We start from the raw sequence: 15,297 nt of genomic DNA, 5'->3' as shown, positions 1-15,297 counted from the left end.
CAGAAGAAATTTACAAAAACTGTTTCTGAGGAAGCCCAGATATTGGATTTACTAGACAAACACGACGTCATCCGCCTCAGATATGCTCAGGAAACTAAGGCAAACAATGGACAAATTGCTAAAAGATACCAGAATGAGATGTTAACAAATGGAGGATATCAGTAAAGGTATGTAAATCTTAAAAAAAGAAGCAAGAAATTCTGGTGCTGAAAAGTACAATAGATGAAGAGAGAAACTCACTAGAGAGTTTCAGTAGCAGATTTGAGCTGGCAGAAGAAAGAATCAGTGAACTTGAACCTAGATCACTTGAAATTATCCAGTCTGAGGAGCAAGAAGTAGACAGAAGAAAAATAAACAGATCCTAAGAGACTTGCGGGGTAGCATCAAGTGTACTAAGGTACGCGTGGTGGGCATCTTAGAAGGAGAGGAGAGAGAGAGCACAGAGAGAATACTTGAAAGGACAACGGCCATTAACTCCCCGAATTTGAGGAAAGACGCAAATCTACACATTCAGGAAGTGCACTGAACCCCAGAAGGATAAATGCAGAGATCCACACTAAGACACATTACCATCAAACAGTTGAAACCCCAGGACCAAGAGCACACCCTGCAAACGGCAAGAGAGGCGGCTTAGCACATGCAGGGGGTCCTCAGTGAGGTGAGGAGCCATCTGCAGACTTCTCATCAGAAACCTTAGAGGCCAGGGGGAAGTGGGGTGATGTTTTTAAAATTGGAAAAGGAGAAACCGTCAACAGAAAATTCTATGCTAGTAAAACTGTCACTCAAGAATGAAGGCGAAATTAAGATATTCCCAGATAAATTTAGAATTAAAAATAGGGACTCAAACACAAATACACATATACCCATGTTATCACTGCATTGTATACAGTTGCCAAAAGGTGGTGATGACGGTCCAGATGTCCATCAGTGGGTGGACGGATAAACAAATTATGGTCTCTTCATACATCGGGATATTGGGATATTACTTAGCTGTAACAGTTACTGAAATGCTGATACATGATAGAATGTGAATGAACCCTGAAAATACTGTGCTTTGTAAGAGAAGCCAGACACTAAAGGTCATATATTGTATGACATTCTTTTGAAATCTGCAGAAGAGGTAAGTTAATAGATAAAGAACGCAGATTGTGGTTGCCGTGGCCTGGGGAGTAGGGAACGGCAGCTGCTTAATGGGTGTGAGGTTCTTTTGTGGTGATGAGCTCGTTCTGCAACTTGATAGAGTTGGTTGCACAATACCGTGAATGTACTGAGTGCCGCGAATCATTTACCTTAAGGTGGCTGACTTTATGCCACTTTCACCTAAAATAGTGTAAAATGATGAGGAAGACAGACTGGTATGTGTCTTTTACAATTCTGTAATATTTGAACTCAAAATACTCTAAAAACAATTTCAGTGGTTTCATTTCAAATGCAAGTGAAAATTCACGTTTTTTAAAAAAATCGGTCCTCGTTGCCTGTGATCTGAGAAATGGACATTTCCCATGTAGATAGATGTCGGTAGCGACAGCTGCTCTTTTGGCCTTCCGTGTGTGTCAGAGCACTTTCCCTGTGCTCATTCACATAACCACCGCCCAGGGGTGGCTGGTGTGGTCTCCAGTGACAATGAGAAGCCTGAAACTCATGCTAAATAATTTGCCCAAAGTTGCCATCCTTCTTGGCAGAGTTCGTATTTGAACCTGGACCCTCTGACCTCAAATTCAGTGTTCTTTCAGCTGTGGCACATTGCTTTGTGGCTGGTTATTCTGATGTAAATGACTGATATATACTTTCTATATTAGTATATAGAAAGTGCATGTGTATGCTTATTATTGAGTATAGTTTAAAGTTTATTTTTGGAATGGCATTGATTTCTTTCTGTGATTTATTGTAGTTTGTTGTATCATTTTACAGCATGTGAACTTTTTATGTTTTGAGTTCTCAAGCACATTCTTGTAGAAATACATTGAGAAAATGTTCTGTGTTGTTATTTTTTTCTTTTGAAAAGGAAAGCCACTTCCACTGTGAAGTATGCTAGCGACTTGAAGGTGCTGTGTTTGGAAGCAGAGAGTATCTTAACTCTGGCATCTGACCTTAGTGAACACCGAATGGTTTTTAGTTTGCTCTTTATTTCATTGCCTGATAAGCTGCTTTTCTTGCGTGGGAATTTTCCATACCTGTCACTGCTACCTTCCTTCCTTTCTCTTTATGACTGCTTCTACTATTCATTATCTCCTAGTGAGTAGCACCAGAGGCAGAGGCAAGGAAGAGAAAATAAAGTAGATTTTCCTACTTCTTGGCAGCTTTTGCAAAGAGTTGGAATTGTGTGGCCATTCTACTTTTGGATTCTTGGAAACAATGCTGTTTTTTTCCCTTGTTGCTAGGGAGTCATGTATAGATTGTGTACCTTGTTTGTAATCATCCAGATGGCTAGTTCACAATTCATTTCCACAGATATTTACTAAGTACCCACTATGTGTTGGGTACCGTGATAACTTGATGAGATTCAAATATGGATAAGTCCTGAACTAAGCTTTTTAAAGAGCTCATGCAGTCAGTATTCTAGCAGATAGGATCAATTCAGAAGTCTTCGTTTATTTGTGTTTTCATCAGCCGCCGGATCTCAGCAGGGCGAAGTTATGTCAACCACTATTAGTGTATTTCCCAAATTTAAACCTAAAGCTAACATGGAACTTGATATTTAGAAATGAAACTTGAATTAATTTTGTGCTGCTGGGTCCTTCATACAGCTTGTGATGATTGTTTTCCAGTATATCTTAGTTATTTCTTTTTTATTTTTTAATAAATTTATTTATTTTTATTTATTTATTTTTGGCTGCATTGGGTCTTCGTTGCTGCACGCGGGCTTTCTCTAGTTGCGGTGGGCGAGCGGGGGCTTCTCATTGCGGTGGCTTCTCTTGTTGCGGAGCACGGGCTCTAGGCTCGCAGGCTTCAGTAGTGGCTCATGGGCTCTAGAGCGCAGGCTCAGTAGTTGTGGTGCACGGGCTTATTTGCTCCGCGGCATGTGGGATCTTCCTGGACCAGGGATCGAACCTGTGCCCCCTGCATTGGCAGGTGGATTCTTAACCAGTGCACCACCAGGGAAGTCCCTTAGTTATTTCTTTTACTAGTTCTGGCGTTTTGTCGTTTAACATGTTTTCAAGTATTCAAACATAGGAGAGAGAGAAAAATGTCTGTGACTTGAGCCTTATGTAAAGTACTGGTGTTTGCGTGTTCGTGTGTGTGTGTGTGTGTGTGTGTGTGTGTGTGTGTTTGAGAGAATGTGAGAGAGAACATTTGCATATTTACATGTCTCTTGTGGTCCAGTTTTCTTGCCAAAAAGGAAGCTTATCTGTGCAGAGTATAGAAATTCTTTATTCCTGTGTATTTTAGCATCTTTGATTCATATTATCAACACTGTGTTGTCCCACACTTGTTAACATTCTTACTCTGTTTTTTTTACGTTAAAAAGATTTTTATGGAATGTCGAACGAAATTTTGTTATCTTTTAGTGAAATTGACTCCATTTGTCAGTAATAATCATTCCTTGAAAATCAAGAGATTTTAAAATCCCTCGTTAGTGCCTTTTACATGTTGTCTATGCAATATGTCGCTTTCACTAAGTCATCTTTCTTGTCTGTGATCTGAGCAGCATTTTAAAATACCCTCTTCCAATGCTCATTCCAGAATATTCAGCATACACTATTGCATTTTTACTCTAAGTAACATTTATCAATCCATTACTATATGTCAGGCACAAACACTTTACATACACTCCCTCATTTGTTTGGTTCTCTGTGGCTGTATCATGGTGGACACGTATCCTCAGGACTGGATAGATAGGCAAGAGTGGATGTACATACTCATTATCTGCATAACTGGTATTTTTTCTTAGGTCACCCTAAGAGGACCTGTATGAATTCATTTCTTCATGATATTAAGCATTTAACGTTTTTTATTGCATTGTTTGGAGATTAGGGCCTGGAACCCATGAAACATAACTTTAAAAAATACTTGCTTGCACAGGGTACCTTCTCACACAGACGGGCGTTTCGTGTATGTCTGGATGCTGGTAGCATCCTCTGCTTCCCTCTAGTGACTGGCATTACTCTGCTGGTTCCCTTTAATGACCGAACTCCCAGCCACACGTTTTTTTAAATTTCCAGTTTGGTGAAAAATGCTCTCATTGTGTTTTCTTGCTATTTATCTTTTAGCACTTCACTGTTTGTTTCTTATCCTTTATGGAAGTTTATTCCCCCATTGTTCCTATGTTCATCTTTACCTTATAATTTCTCTACTAAGATAAATTTATCACATGTGGGAAATACTTTTATCTTGTTTGATTAATTTTTTCATTTTTTTTAAGATGTAGATAAATTTATATTTTTCATGTAGGCATATCTTCTGATCCTTTTCCTTTGTGGTTTTTACCTCCATCATAGGAAGTCCATTCAATACCAATATATTATAAGTGACTATTTCATTTTATTTCTTTTAATTAAAAAAATATTTATTTTATTTATTTAGTTATGGCTGTGTTGGGCCTTCGTTGCTGTGCACAGGCTTTCTCTAGTTGTGGTGAGCGGGGGCTACTCTAGGTTGCAGTGCGTGGGCTTCTCATTGTGGTGGCTTCTCTCATTGTGGAGCACGGGTTCTAGGCACGCGGGCTTCAGTAGTTGTGGCACGCGGGCTCAGTAGTTGTGGCTCGTGGGCTCTGGAGCACAGGGTCACTAGTTGTGGTGCACGGGCTTAGTTGCTCTGTGGCATGTGGGATCTTCCCGGACCAGGGATTGAACCCGTGTCCCCTGCATTGGCAGGTGGATTCTCAACCACTGCACCACCAGGGAAGCCCCTAAGTGACTATTTTAATTTCCTTACAGTATTTCTGTGTTTTCATTTTTTGTACTTGAATTTTTTTTTTTTTTTGCGGTATATGGGCCTCTCACTGTTGCGGCCTCTCCCGTTGCGGAGCACAGGCTCTGGACGCGCAGGCTCAGCGGCCATGGCTCACGGGCCCAGTGTTGGACCTTCCCGGACCTGGGCATGAACCCGTGTCCCCTGCATCGGCAGGTGGACTCTCAACCACTGCGCCACCAGGGAAGCCCTGTACTTGAATTTTTACCCCATTTGCAATTTTACGTGTAAAAGTATGTATTGTATGGAGAAGGGATCTGACTTTTTTTTTCTCAAATGGTCAGTTAGTTACTTTAAAACCAGTTATTCAAGTTACTAACTTCTCTCAGATCTTTGAGAAATATGTTAGATTTGTTTTGGTCCTTTCCTCTAGTTTCTGTGCTCTTCCACTGATTCATCCAAATTTCCATGCCAGTCTCATACCAGTTTTAAATGTTCCTTTACAGTACATTCTGGTATCTTGGGAAACCTCTCCGTTCCTCCCACCTCCCCTCCCTCCACCAGTTATTTTCATTTTTTTCTTGTGATCTCTGAGAAGCATGAAACGCTCTAAATATAAAAGTCCTGGGGAACTTTCTGTCTGCTTGTGACTTAGGCCAGTGGCCCCTGGCCCTCCAGCAGCCTCACAGCTGTCTTGCCACCTCCATCTGTGGATTTCTTCACTGTCTCCAAGTCTCCACACTTAGGTGGATTGAGAAGTAAACCACTGTCATGTGGGTTGTGTAAACATTAGAGGAAAAGAGAGACCAGGAACTGTCTTGACCTAGGTTTGCTCACATCTCTCTCCATAGTAACATGACCGTACACACTCAGGTAGGACACTTGGGCTTTGTCCATGGGGTGAGTCCATGGTAGAGGGAGACTGCTTTTTTGTACTGTTTCTGATTTTAGTGATTGAGAGTCTTAGAACTTGTTAATTACGAACCATTCATATTAACAATATTTTGTATCTTCACCTTTGATAGATATGTAAGAAGCCTATGTAACTATAGGAAACAAAGGTTAGAAATTTCTTTTATGCAAACAGCAGAGGGCTTAATGAACACTTTGGAGTGTGTCCTCTCTTTACTGATACCATATAATTTCTGTTTGTATCTGTTAGTTGGTAAAATATCTAACGTTTGAGATACTTATTAAAATTTTCAAACTGTTGTGATTTTCTGCAAAATCTTTTATCTGGTGAATGCAGTGAATTACTGTTGCTACTTATTTCAGTGTTAGGTTCTGTATATAGCTTTAGGCAAAAGCACGTGCACTGGCCGGCTGTAAAGCCTGCCTGATAGCCTCCTCTGACAGCCCCTGGAGTCTCCCTTGGCGACTTGCATAGATAGCTTGGACTCCCTTAGCCAGTGAGAGGCTAATATAGTTTATCCGGTGAATAACATTCAGTGTTTTATCTTTAAATATTTCTTATGGTAATGTAGTATTTCATTATTCCAGTATTCCTCCCAAAGCTATTCCAGCTCTTTTTTTACTGATAGTAGAGGAAAAAGAATTGATTGTGTTTAATTTGAGCATCTTAATTTTTTTGTTGTTGCTTAGGAATGTTATTAAATAATACCTTGGTTATTGCTAGTAAATGTTTAAGAGTAAAAATTGGTTACTTTTGGCAAGATGCTTTATAATTCTTACCCCCAGGCTGTAGTATTTCTTTTTTTTTTCTTATTTCCTAGGCTGTAATTATACAGTCCATTTGTTGTTATATTTTATTTCACTCTGCCTTACTTAATCTTGCTAGAATATAAGCTACCCATTTTGTTCCCACTTATGTCCCTGGCCTGTACTGGGGGAAGGGTGTCCACGTGCCCTTGAGTTAATCCTGACTTCCTCTGGCACCCTCAACTTTGTCAGCCGAGGTCAAGGGGAAGCCTGTGCCCTGCCCAGCTTCAGCCGGGGTCAAGATGGGGTCCTGGGCTCCCCAGGCCTCTCAGCCTGAGCGCAGTCTCGGCCTGTGTACCCCAGGACTAGCCTCACGGGACCTTCATCTTGGTTCGTGTCTCAGACTTTAAAATCACTCTTCATCTTCTGTGTTTTAATCACCACGAGATTCTGTACATCTTCATTCTTAGCACTGCCCTTTTTTCACTGTGCCTTTGGAATTCTGGTTTCTTCATCACCTGAACCTTTCCATCATCAGACTCCTCTGAATGTGCCTTCTTGCTTTCATTAAAATGTGGCTCTTCTGTGAGGGTCCTGCTTCCCCTGCAACTCTCCTAAATGTTTGCTATTTTTCTCCCGTAATCTTGGGGCCACTTGACCTGGAATTAGAGTCCTTCCTATCTTTGTAGCTTATTCCCTCTTGCACCTTCCTCCGGCTATTTTTCAACCGCCAGTTCATTGATCTTACACCTTTGTGCTGTTCCTTGCCCCTTTGATGTCCTAGTTGATGAAGTCCAATGTATCAGTTTTTTCTTTTATGATTGTGCTTTTGGTGTCCTATCTGAGAACTCTTTGCCTAAACTCAAGTTCACAAAGGTTTTCTGTTACATTTATTTCTCTGATGTTTCTTCTTCTAGAGGTGTTTTAGTTTTAGGATTTGCATTATATGAGAGGTCTTTTGAGTAAAGTTTTGTATTGGTACAAGGTGTGTGTGTTGTTGTTTCTAGCACCAGTTTTTGAAAAAGTGATCCCTTTCCCACCACATTGGCTTACACTTCTGTCAACAATTAGTTGTCTTTCATGTGTGGGTTTATTTCTAGACTCTCTCTTCACTCTGTTGATCTATTTGTCTCTTTTATGCTAAAACAATGGTCTTTTGATTACTGTTGTTTCATAATAATTCTTGAAAGCAGTAGCGTTTGCCCTCCAAGTTTGTTTTTCCTTTTTAGAGCTGTTTTGGCTAGACTAGATGCTTTGTATTTCCATGTGACTTTTATAAATTTATTTATTTATTATTTTTGGCTGCGTTGGGTCTTTGTTGCCACATGTGGGCTTTCTCTAGTTGCGGTGAGCGGGGGCTACTCCTCGCTGTGGTGCGCAGGCTTTCCATTGCGGTGGCCTCTCCTGTTGTGGAGCATGGGCTCTAGGCGTGCGGGCTTCAGTAGTTGTGGCACGTGGGCTCAGTAGCTGTGGCTCGCGGGCCCCAGAGCGCAGGCTCAGTAGTCGTGGCGCACGGGCTTAGTTGCTTCGCAGCATGCAGGGTCTTCCGGGACGAGGGCTCGAACCTGTGTCCCCTGCACCGGCAGGGCAGGCAGACTCTCAGCCACTGCACCACCAGGGAAGTCCCTCCATGTGACTTATAGAATCAGTTTGTTAATTTCTATTAAAAAAAAAGCCTGCTGAGGGCTTCCCTGGTGGCTCAGTGGTTGAGAGTCTGCCTGCCAAAGCAGGGGACACAGGTTCGTGCCCCTGTCCGGGAAGATCCCACATACCGCGGAGTGGCTGGTCCCGTGAGCCATGGCCACTGAGCTTGCGCGTCCGGAGCCTGTGCTCCGCGACAGTGAGAGGCCCGCGTACCGCAAAAAAAGAAAAAAAAAAAGCCTGCTGGGATTTTGATTGGGATTGCATTGAATCTATAGATAAATTTGGGGGAGAATTGACTTTTTAATAGTATTAAGTCTTCTGATCCATGAATGAGGTATATCTCTTCCTTTATTTAGGTGTTTTAAAATTTCTCTCAGCAATATTTTGGTTTTTTTTCAGAATATAAGTCTCTCTCTTAATATAATACGATATGATATAATATAGTATAGTATAAAACTTATTTCCCAACTACCCACTTTGCTTCATAATCTGTTTTAAGTTAGACTCCTACCTCCACACACACTTAAAATGGTGAGAGAGTTGGGGGAGAATGCCATTCCCACCCAAATAATGAAGACAAGCCAATAACTTGCCGATTTCATGGGTGGTGGTCTGCCCAGGAAGCAATACGTGTTAATCCGAAGTGACCTTCTAGAGGGCTCCTTATATGCGATCAAGTGCTTTTTTAAAAAGTTGCTTAATTATTTGTCACTCTTATCTCCTTGTGTGTGTTTTGTTGGGAAATAAGTCATTAATACCTTTTCATCCTTATTTGGTAATGTCTGTGTCTAGTTAGGTGTGGTTTTTATGGTTATGCTCTCTTTAATCCATTCCGGCGTTTGACCCATTTTAACTGATCAGGAGTAGAATGGTCATCAACTCCTTCTGTTCTTTTAAAAGGGGTTAAGTTTGGATATGCATTTGCGAAGAACAAACGAAATGTCCTAAAAGTGCAGAGGATCTGAAATTCGGTAGACACTCAGGTGTTTGCATGTTTATAGCATTTGAAGCGCATCGTGTAGCAGTGCGATCAAATGCTGCTGGTGCTCACACAGGTTACAGAAGGCTTCATGGGGTTATATTTGCTGTGCAGTTCAGGAGGTCTGGGGAGGGAGGGATTTCAGTCAAAAGGAGCAGCAAGTGCAGAGAACCTGTAAGAATAAGCAAGGGCCTCACACGGTTGTTGGATAAGGTGCCAGACTAAGACAGAGCAGGAGCAAAGGGAGATAGTAGGTAAAGCCGGAAAGTTAATTTGACATCAGCTGTGAAGGATGAGTATACATGCTGCAAATTTGATTATCTTCTAAGTAATTGTCCAGTAATGGAGGGTTTGGGGTGAGGATGAACATAACCCTTAATTTTTCAACTAGTTCGTTTGGAATTATGCTGAATTCGGAAAATAATAACAGTGGCGACCATTTAGTTGTGTCTTGTTTCTACAGGTGATGCTGACGAGTGGCAATGAGAGTGGTAGACAGGGCGCGTGGTTAGACGCTCTGCAGGAAGAAGGGTGGTTCTTGGAGCGATTTTTGATCTCTCTTCGGAGGAGCCAATAAAACTTGGTTCATGGGGCAAGTGAGCTAAATGCTTGCCTCCCGTGATAAGGCACACGTAAGCCATCATACTTTTGAGGCATAGTGGCAGGGAACGTTTATTGCTAGAAGAAAGATTTAATGGAAGGATTTATCTGCAGTAGTTTAGAGAGGAAAGGACTGCTGTTACCTTACTTGGTAATAGTCACTATTCACTGTTTCATCAAAAGAAAAAGGCTGGTAAGGTACGACTTCCTGAGTATGTACTTGACAGTAAATAGAGTAGGATATTTTTAAGGAAAACTGTCATTAGGTTTAAATACTGGTGTACACATTGAAGTATCTTTGTTACTCTATTTAGAACTTGCTTCTATCAAATGGAGCTCTGAAGTTACTAAATTTTAAACGCCCATTCAATAAACACTTTGTGTTGTTGATGGTTCCATTGGTTTGTGAGAGCAGGTGGCAGTTGTGTGTCTTCTATGTGCTGTGACTTGTAAAACTTAAGGAATATGTCTTGTTACCAGTCTCTTCCAACTCTGCTGTTAGCATGTTGCTAGCTAGGATCAGCTGTCAGTTCAGCTCACAAAGGGTGGCCAGAAATCAAACCGTTAGTGGAGGCGTGGACTCTGCACGTTAGGCTGCGGAGGGCCATGATGCTGGGCTGTCAGTGCTGGACAGGTGCATGGGGAGTGGGTGCCTTTCCTCCATCTTTTCTGTCCGATGCCTTCGCTGTTCTTTGGGAAAGAGAACAGAGAAGAAGTCCATGAGTTCATGTGACAAAGGCTGTAAAGGAAGTGCAGGCAGTCCCTTGAACACAAGATCAGAATTATTAGAGAATTCAGAACTGTTGAACAATTTGACCAATTCTTCAAAATTTAGACCTGTGTACTTTGAACAGATAAGTGAGGCAGATTATCATACTGATTTGGCACTGTGCTGTGTTTAGCCTTCTCGTATTTTGTTCATGTTGTAATATTGTGTAAGAGTTGAGAACTTTCAACAGTGCGTTTTACCATAAACTGTTTTACTTAAACATGTAATTGCTGGTAAGTTCCATAGAAATGAATAGTGATCACAATTAATGTCTTAAAAATTAAAGGCTATTAAATATAAATTGTGTCTATTACCATGTGAGAGAATAATAAATCTCTCAGAAATGTAAGGTCTTGATTAAGGAGTCAAAAAAGGATGCGTTTTCTGTGTTTCAAAATAGTTTAAAGTTATTTACTACATCTTATGACTGCAACCATTTCTTTTTCTCTCTTTTTAAAATGTGTCTATTAAAATGTAAAAAAGCAGAAGGAAGGAAAAGTGGATTGCAGAGTAGGAGAGAAAATAAAATTAAATGATAAGACAGGAATTCTGCTGAGTTAATACTCAGGGAGTATGAGATAAGTAAATATGTCTTTACTGCCTGAGGCTTAGCTATACCAAACATAATAGTGGGAGTACAGACCTGAAGCTTGAAATGACCAACTGAAAAAAAAGATTTAAAGTAGACATTCTTTTGCAAGTATGTTTTTTGGCTACTAATTGATGTATACTTATCACTTACGAAAATATCATAAGATTTGCTTCACATGCAATTCTAAAGAACTTTGCTATTTTATAATATGAATAAAAAGTAGCTTCATCTCCCCCCTGAAAAGTTACTCCAGCCCTTATGTATTTATTGTATAATTGAGGAACATGGAAAAATATAACAGCAAAAATATAATATTTACAAAACTTTTTGATATCCTCAAAACAAATTGTAGGGAACTGGTATGGTTCTATTGAAACTCAGCTGCTTTAAGAGGTATTTAGGAAATAAGGCTTTATAATAAGTTGAATTGGTCTAAAAGTCAGTGTAATGACTGGTAATGTTAGTATTTGATAATGTAATATGAACTTAGCTCTTGTTCTGTTAGCTTTCAGAATAAACTGAATGTAAAAGAAGTGGACCTTTTCCCATGTCAAAACAGTAGTTACAAAAATGTAAAGGCAGATCCATAAGGCTGTTGCTGGTTTCAAAAGGGAGATGGACAGAGGGAGGGAGACCAAGATAGGGAGGTGGGGAGAGAGGGAAGGAGGGAGAGAAACAGAGGGGCGAAGGGAGGCAGGGAAGGAGGAGACACAGGGAGCGAGAACTGACCCAAGTCTCATTGCTGCTTCAGGACGGTGTCTCCCGTTGTCCACGCCAGCTTCTCACTCCTCTCTGTGGCACTAACATGATGTACATGTTGGGTGTTAGATTTTGTAAATGATTACAATGCACTAGATACTAGAGAGACAATTTAAGAATGTACACAGTGTACCCTGTGGTAGCATCACATCTTGTGTAAATCTCTAGACCTTAGTTTTCAGTCCTGACCTGTGTCTGTAAAGCTACTAGTGGAGGGTGATTTTACATGTAATTTTCTTCGTTTCTTTTTTCTGTCAGTTATGTGCCAATCAGTGCCTCCAAAACATTAATGTAAGGATTTTACATCTACATGTTACTCAGCTTCAGTCATCAAATTATTTTATTTAGTGATATTTTTGATCATCCGTAACTTGACTCAGACCTGAAATAATGGCAGATGTGGGAAGAACTTTCCAGATGGAATCCTCTTCCCCACTCTCGCACGTCTTTTATTGGGGGATAGTTAATTGTATTTGGGAGTTCACTAGGAGAAGTAAATTTTCAGCGACTGTGTCTATCTGAAATAAATTTATTTTGATAGTATAAGTATAGATAAATTTCTAAAGTGTTATTTTTTTCTCCCAAAGTTATTTCTAAAGTATTATTTATCAACTGAAAGTTTAACTCTGATGTGCTATTATTTCCTTGAGTTGATTATACTTCTTCTTTTTTTTAAGGTAAAGTGCAAGTTAAGAGTTCAGACATACAAGTTGGAGACCTCATCATAGTGGAAAAGGTTGATGCATTTTTAATATCTTTTAGACATGTATATGCCAGTTATGAACATTTAGCCTGATTGCAAGTAACTTTTGAATCTGAAGGAAATTGTTTGAGACATGTATTTTAAATCTTAACATCTTTGTGTAAGGTTTGATATATGTGAAGAAAAAAATACAGGTTTTTGCATAGTCTGTTTTGCTAAAGTACGTTTCAGTGTGTGTAGGTAGTCATATTTTGTCTAAAATAAGACATGTTAACTGTTTATTGTTGCATTATCAGAATTATATCTTTTGACCAAAGAATTATATTAGTTAGAACCTATTCATAATGTTTCAGTTTCTAGAGCTTCTTTTTATAGACAGATATATGTAATTATTGGATATTAATTCTTATGGCTTAAAAACTTAACGAGGGGGCTTCGCTGGTGGCACAGTGGTTGAGAGTCCGCCTGCTGATGCAGGGGACACAGGTTCGTGCCCCGGTCCGGGAAGATCCCACGTGCCGCGGAGCGGCTGGGCCCGTGAGCCATGGCCGCTGAGCCTGTGTGTCCGGAGCCTGTGCTCCGCAACGGGAGAGGCCACAACAGTGAGAGGCCCGCGTACCGCAAAAAAACCCCAAACAAACAAACAAAAAAACCAACTTAACGAGGGAAAGGTAAATGGAAACAAGAGGATTAGAAAGAAAAAGTTTAGGTCATGTAGGAAGAAGCCATTTTAAAAACCCCACAGTGGTCAGAGGTGGCTGTTGGCAGGCCGCTACTGGCCCGGAGTCTGGAGGCCTGGGCTGTCTGCCTTTGCGGAGAAGCGTTTCTGCCCGCACAACCTTCCTGAGTAACAGTGACTGAGGGCATAGTCTTTTTGTTTTTCCTTTTTTAAGGCTCTAGAACAACATTTAAAAAAATATAGAATGAGAGGTTTTCATAAGGCCTCTTACAGAGGAGTGTGAGCCCCTGGTACCAGCTGATAGCCACATGGGGACCCATGGGAACATATCCATCCTGAGCCGCCCCTGGGGCGGTTGAGTGAGAGCCTTCCTCCTCAGGAGGAAAGCGGTCTTCATCTCATTGCAGTAAAAATCTGTACACAGAGAACGCTTCGGGCTGTGTTTGTCGGATTTTACGGAAAGGAGAAAATTAAACATACTGATTTGCAACTTATTTACGTAGTATTCAGTTACATGGATACTGTAAGTTACTAACTTTTGATCCATTGTTAGATTTTGGATGGTTTCTCTTTTCTGCTGTGAGAAGTGCTATAATGAACATTCTGGTACATACATCCTTGCAGGACTCTATAGGGTAAATGCTGACAAGAGGGATGGCTGAGCCATATGTTAGTCATATAAATTTTGATGCAATTTTTAAGAAACAGCAACCTTTGTTTTCTCAGGTTTCTGTGGTCAGGAATCTGAATGCAGCCTAGCTGCATCTCCTGGCTCTGGGTCCCCCTTAAGGCTCTCAGTCAAGTTGTGTCAAGGTGTCAGCCCAGTAGCCATCGCCTCCAAGTTCTACGGGGGTGGAGCTGATGCCAGTCTCACTCTTGGGGTTGTTGGCAGGACTTGGTGCCTCTTTGGACTCAGGGCCTCAGTTCTACGAGCTTTAGGCCTGTGGCCACGCTCATTCCTGGACACATGGGCCTCTCCACCAGGCAGCCCACCACCGGCCTGCCAGGAGGAGGGGTAAAGAGAGAGTGTGAGTGCCAGCAGAAGGGTTGCACAGTCTCTGAGACCTAGATTCCAGAGTGATGCCCCAACACTTTTTGTTTTCCTCTTGACTTTTAGGAGGATATCTTGTGTTTGTTGTGTTGAAGGTTAGGATAGAATCTCTCTTTGTGAATCAGATGAGTACTGTTTGGCCTTTTCATTCTTTCATCTCTTATTTCCTCCTTAACTTTCCTATTTACCCTTTTTTTCCCTTACCTTTGCTGTTTAGTTTGATGTAGCAGTACACTCACCTTCCTGTTTTCCCTCAGTTCTCCCATTTTTACTGAGTAACAGGTGCACCCTTCTTGGCCATCTCATTGGTCATACAGGTAGATGTGAAAGAGAGATCTACATCTGTGTCTGGGTGTTCCTCTTCAGTGTCTTTCTGGCCTCACAGGTGTCTTCTCCATCAGTAAGAAAGATTGGTGAGGGACATAGGCCTCTGTAGACATCTAGGTAAAGGTTTCCGTTTGATGTGGAGCTGCACCTCTTTGTGTTTGTTTGTTATTTCAGTGTCCAGTGGATAGCATGTTGTGGATGACGCACTAGTGTTACATATATGTGAGCATGTGTGTAGTATCCTGTGCTACTCTGAAATTTAAAGATTTGGTAGCAGAGCTAGAGGGAGGACTTCCAAAATGTTTTCGCTAGCCTTAAGGATGCACTGCTGCGTACTAAAAAATAGGGGTGGCACCACTTGCCTGATTTAGCTTTTTATATTGCCAATTGTACTTTCATTTTCATATGAAAATTTTTCATATATTTTAATTCCCTGGAAAACATTGAGTATTCTGAAGTTTGATTACATAGTTTCCAGTAACTACTGGGAAATGATAAATTTTTAGTAGTAGGTTCATGGTATTTGTCAAACCAATTTTGTGATTTTTGTAGTGATAAAAGGTTTTTTTCTTGCCAGTTGATATAATCATCATAAGGAAATAGCAGAGATCTGGTAGCAAATGGCTTTGTCCTTCTACTTTTTTTTTTTTTTTTTTTGGGGAACGCGGGCCTCTCATTGCTGTG

At 40.8% G+C, this 15,297-nt stretch overlaps 1 protein-coding gene across 7 annotated transcripts in view; it reads left to right on the top strand.

Moving 5' to 3' along the window:
- The window catches only part of ATP9B (ATPase phospholipid transporting 9B), a 215,676-nt gene that overhangs the window by 39,881 nt on the left and 160,498 nt on the right, over positions 1-15,297 (top strand). For 5 of the 7 annotated variants that reach the window (XM_024754795.1, XM_024754799.1, XM_024754798.1 and 2 more), the window contains one exon: positions 12,531-12,589. The exons of the other annotated variants lie outside the window; for them this stretch is intronic. In XM_024754795.1, coding sequence (XP_024610563.1) covers positions 12,531-12,589 — 59 coding nt within the window. The remainder of the gene's footprint in view (positions 1-12,530; positions 12,590-15,297) is intronic. 7 annotated transcript variants of the gene reach the window in all.

This window comes from Neophocaena asiaeorientalis, unplaced genomic scaffold (assembly GCF_003031525.2).
Source record: "Neophocaena asiaeorientalis asiaeorientalis breed wild unplaced genomic scaffold, Neophocaena_asiaeorientalis_V1.1 scaffold124, whole genome shotgun sequence".
Taxonomy (NCBI): Eukaryota; Metazoa; Chordata; class Mammalia; order Artiodactyla; family Phocoenidae; genus Neophocaena; species Neophocaena asiaeorientalis.
The sequence above is the reverse complement of the archived record's forward strand: the minus strand, read 5'-3'. Positions and strand labels throughout refer to the sequence as shown.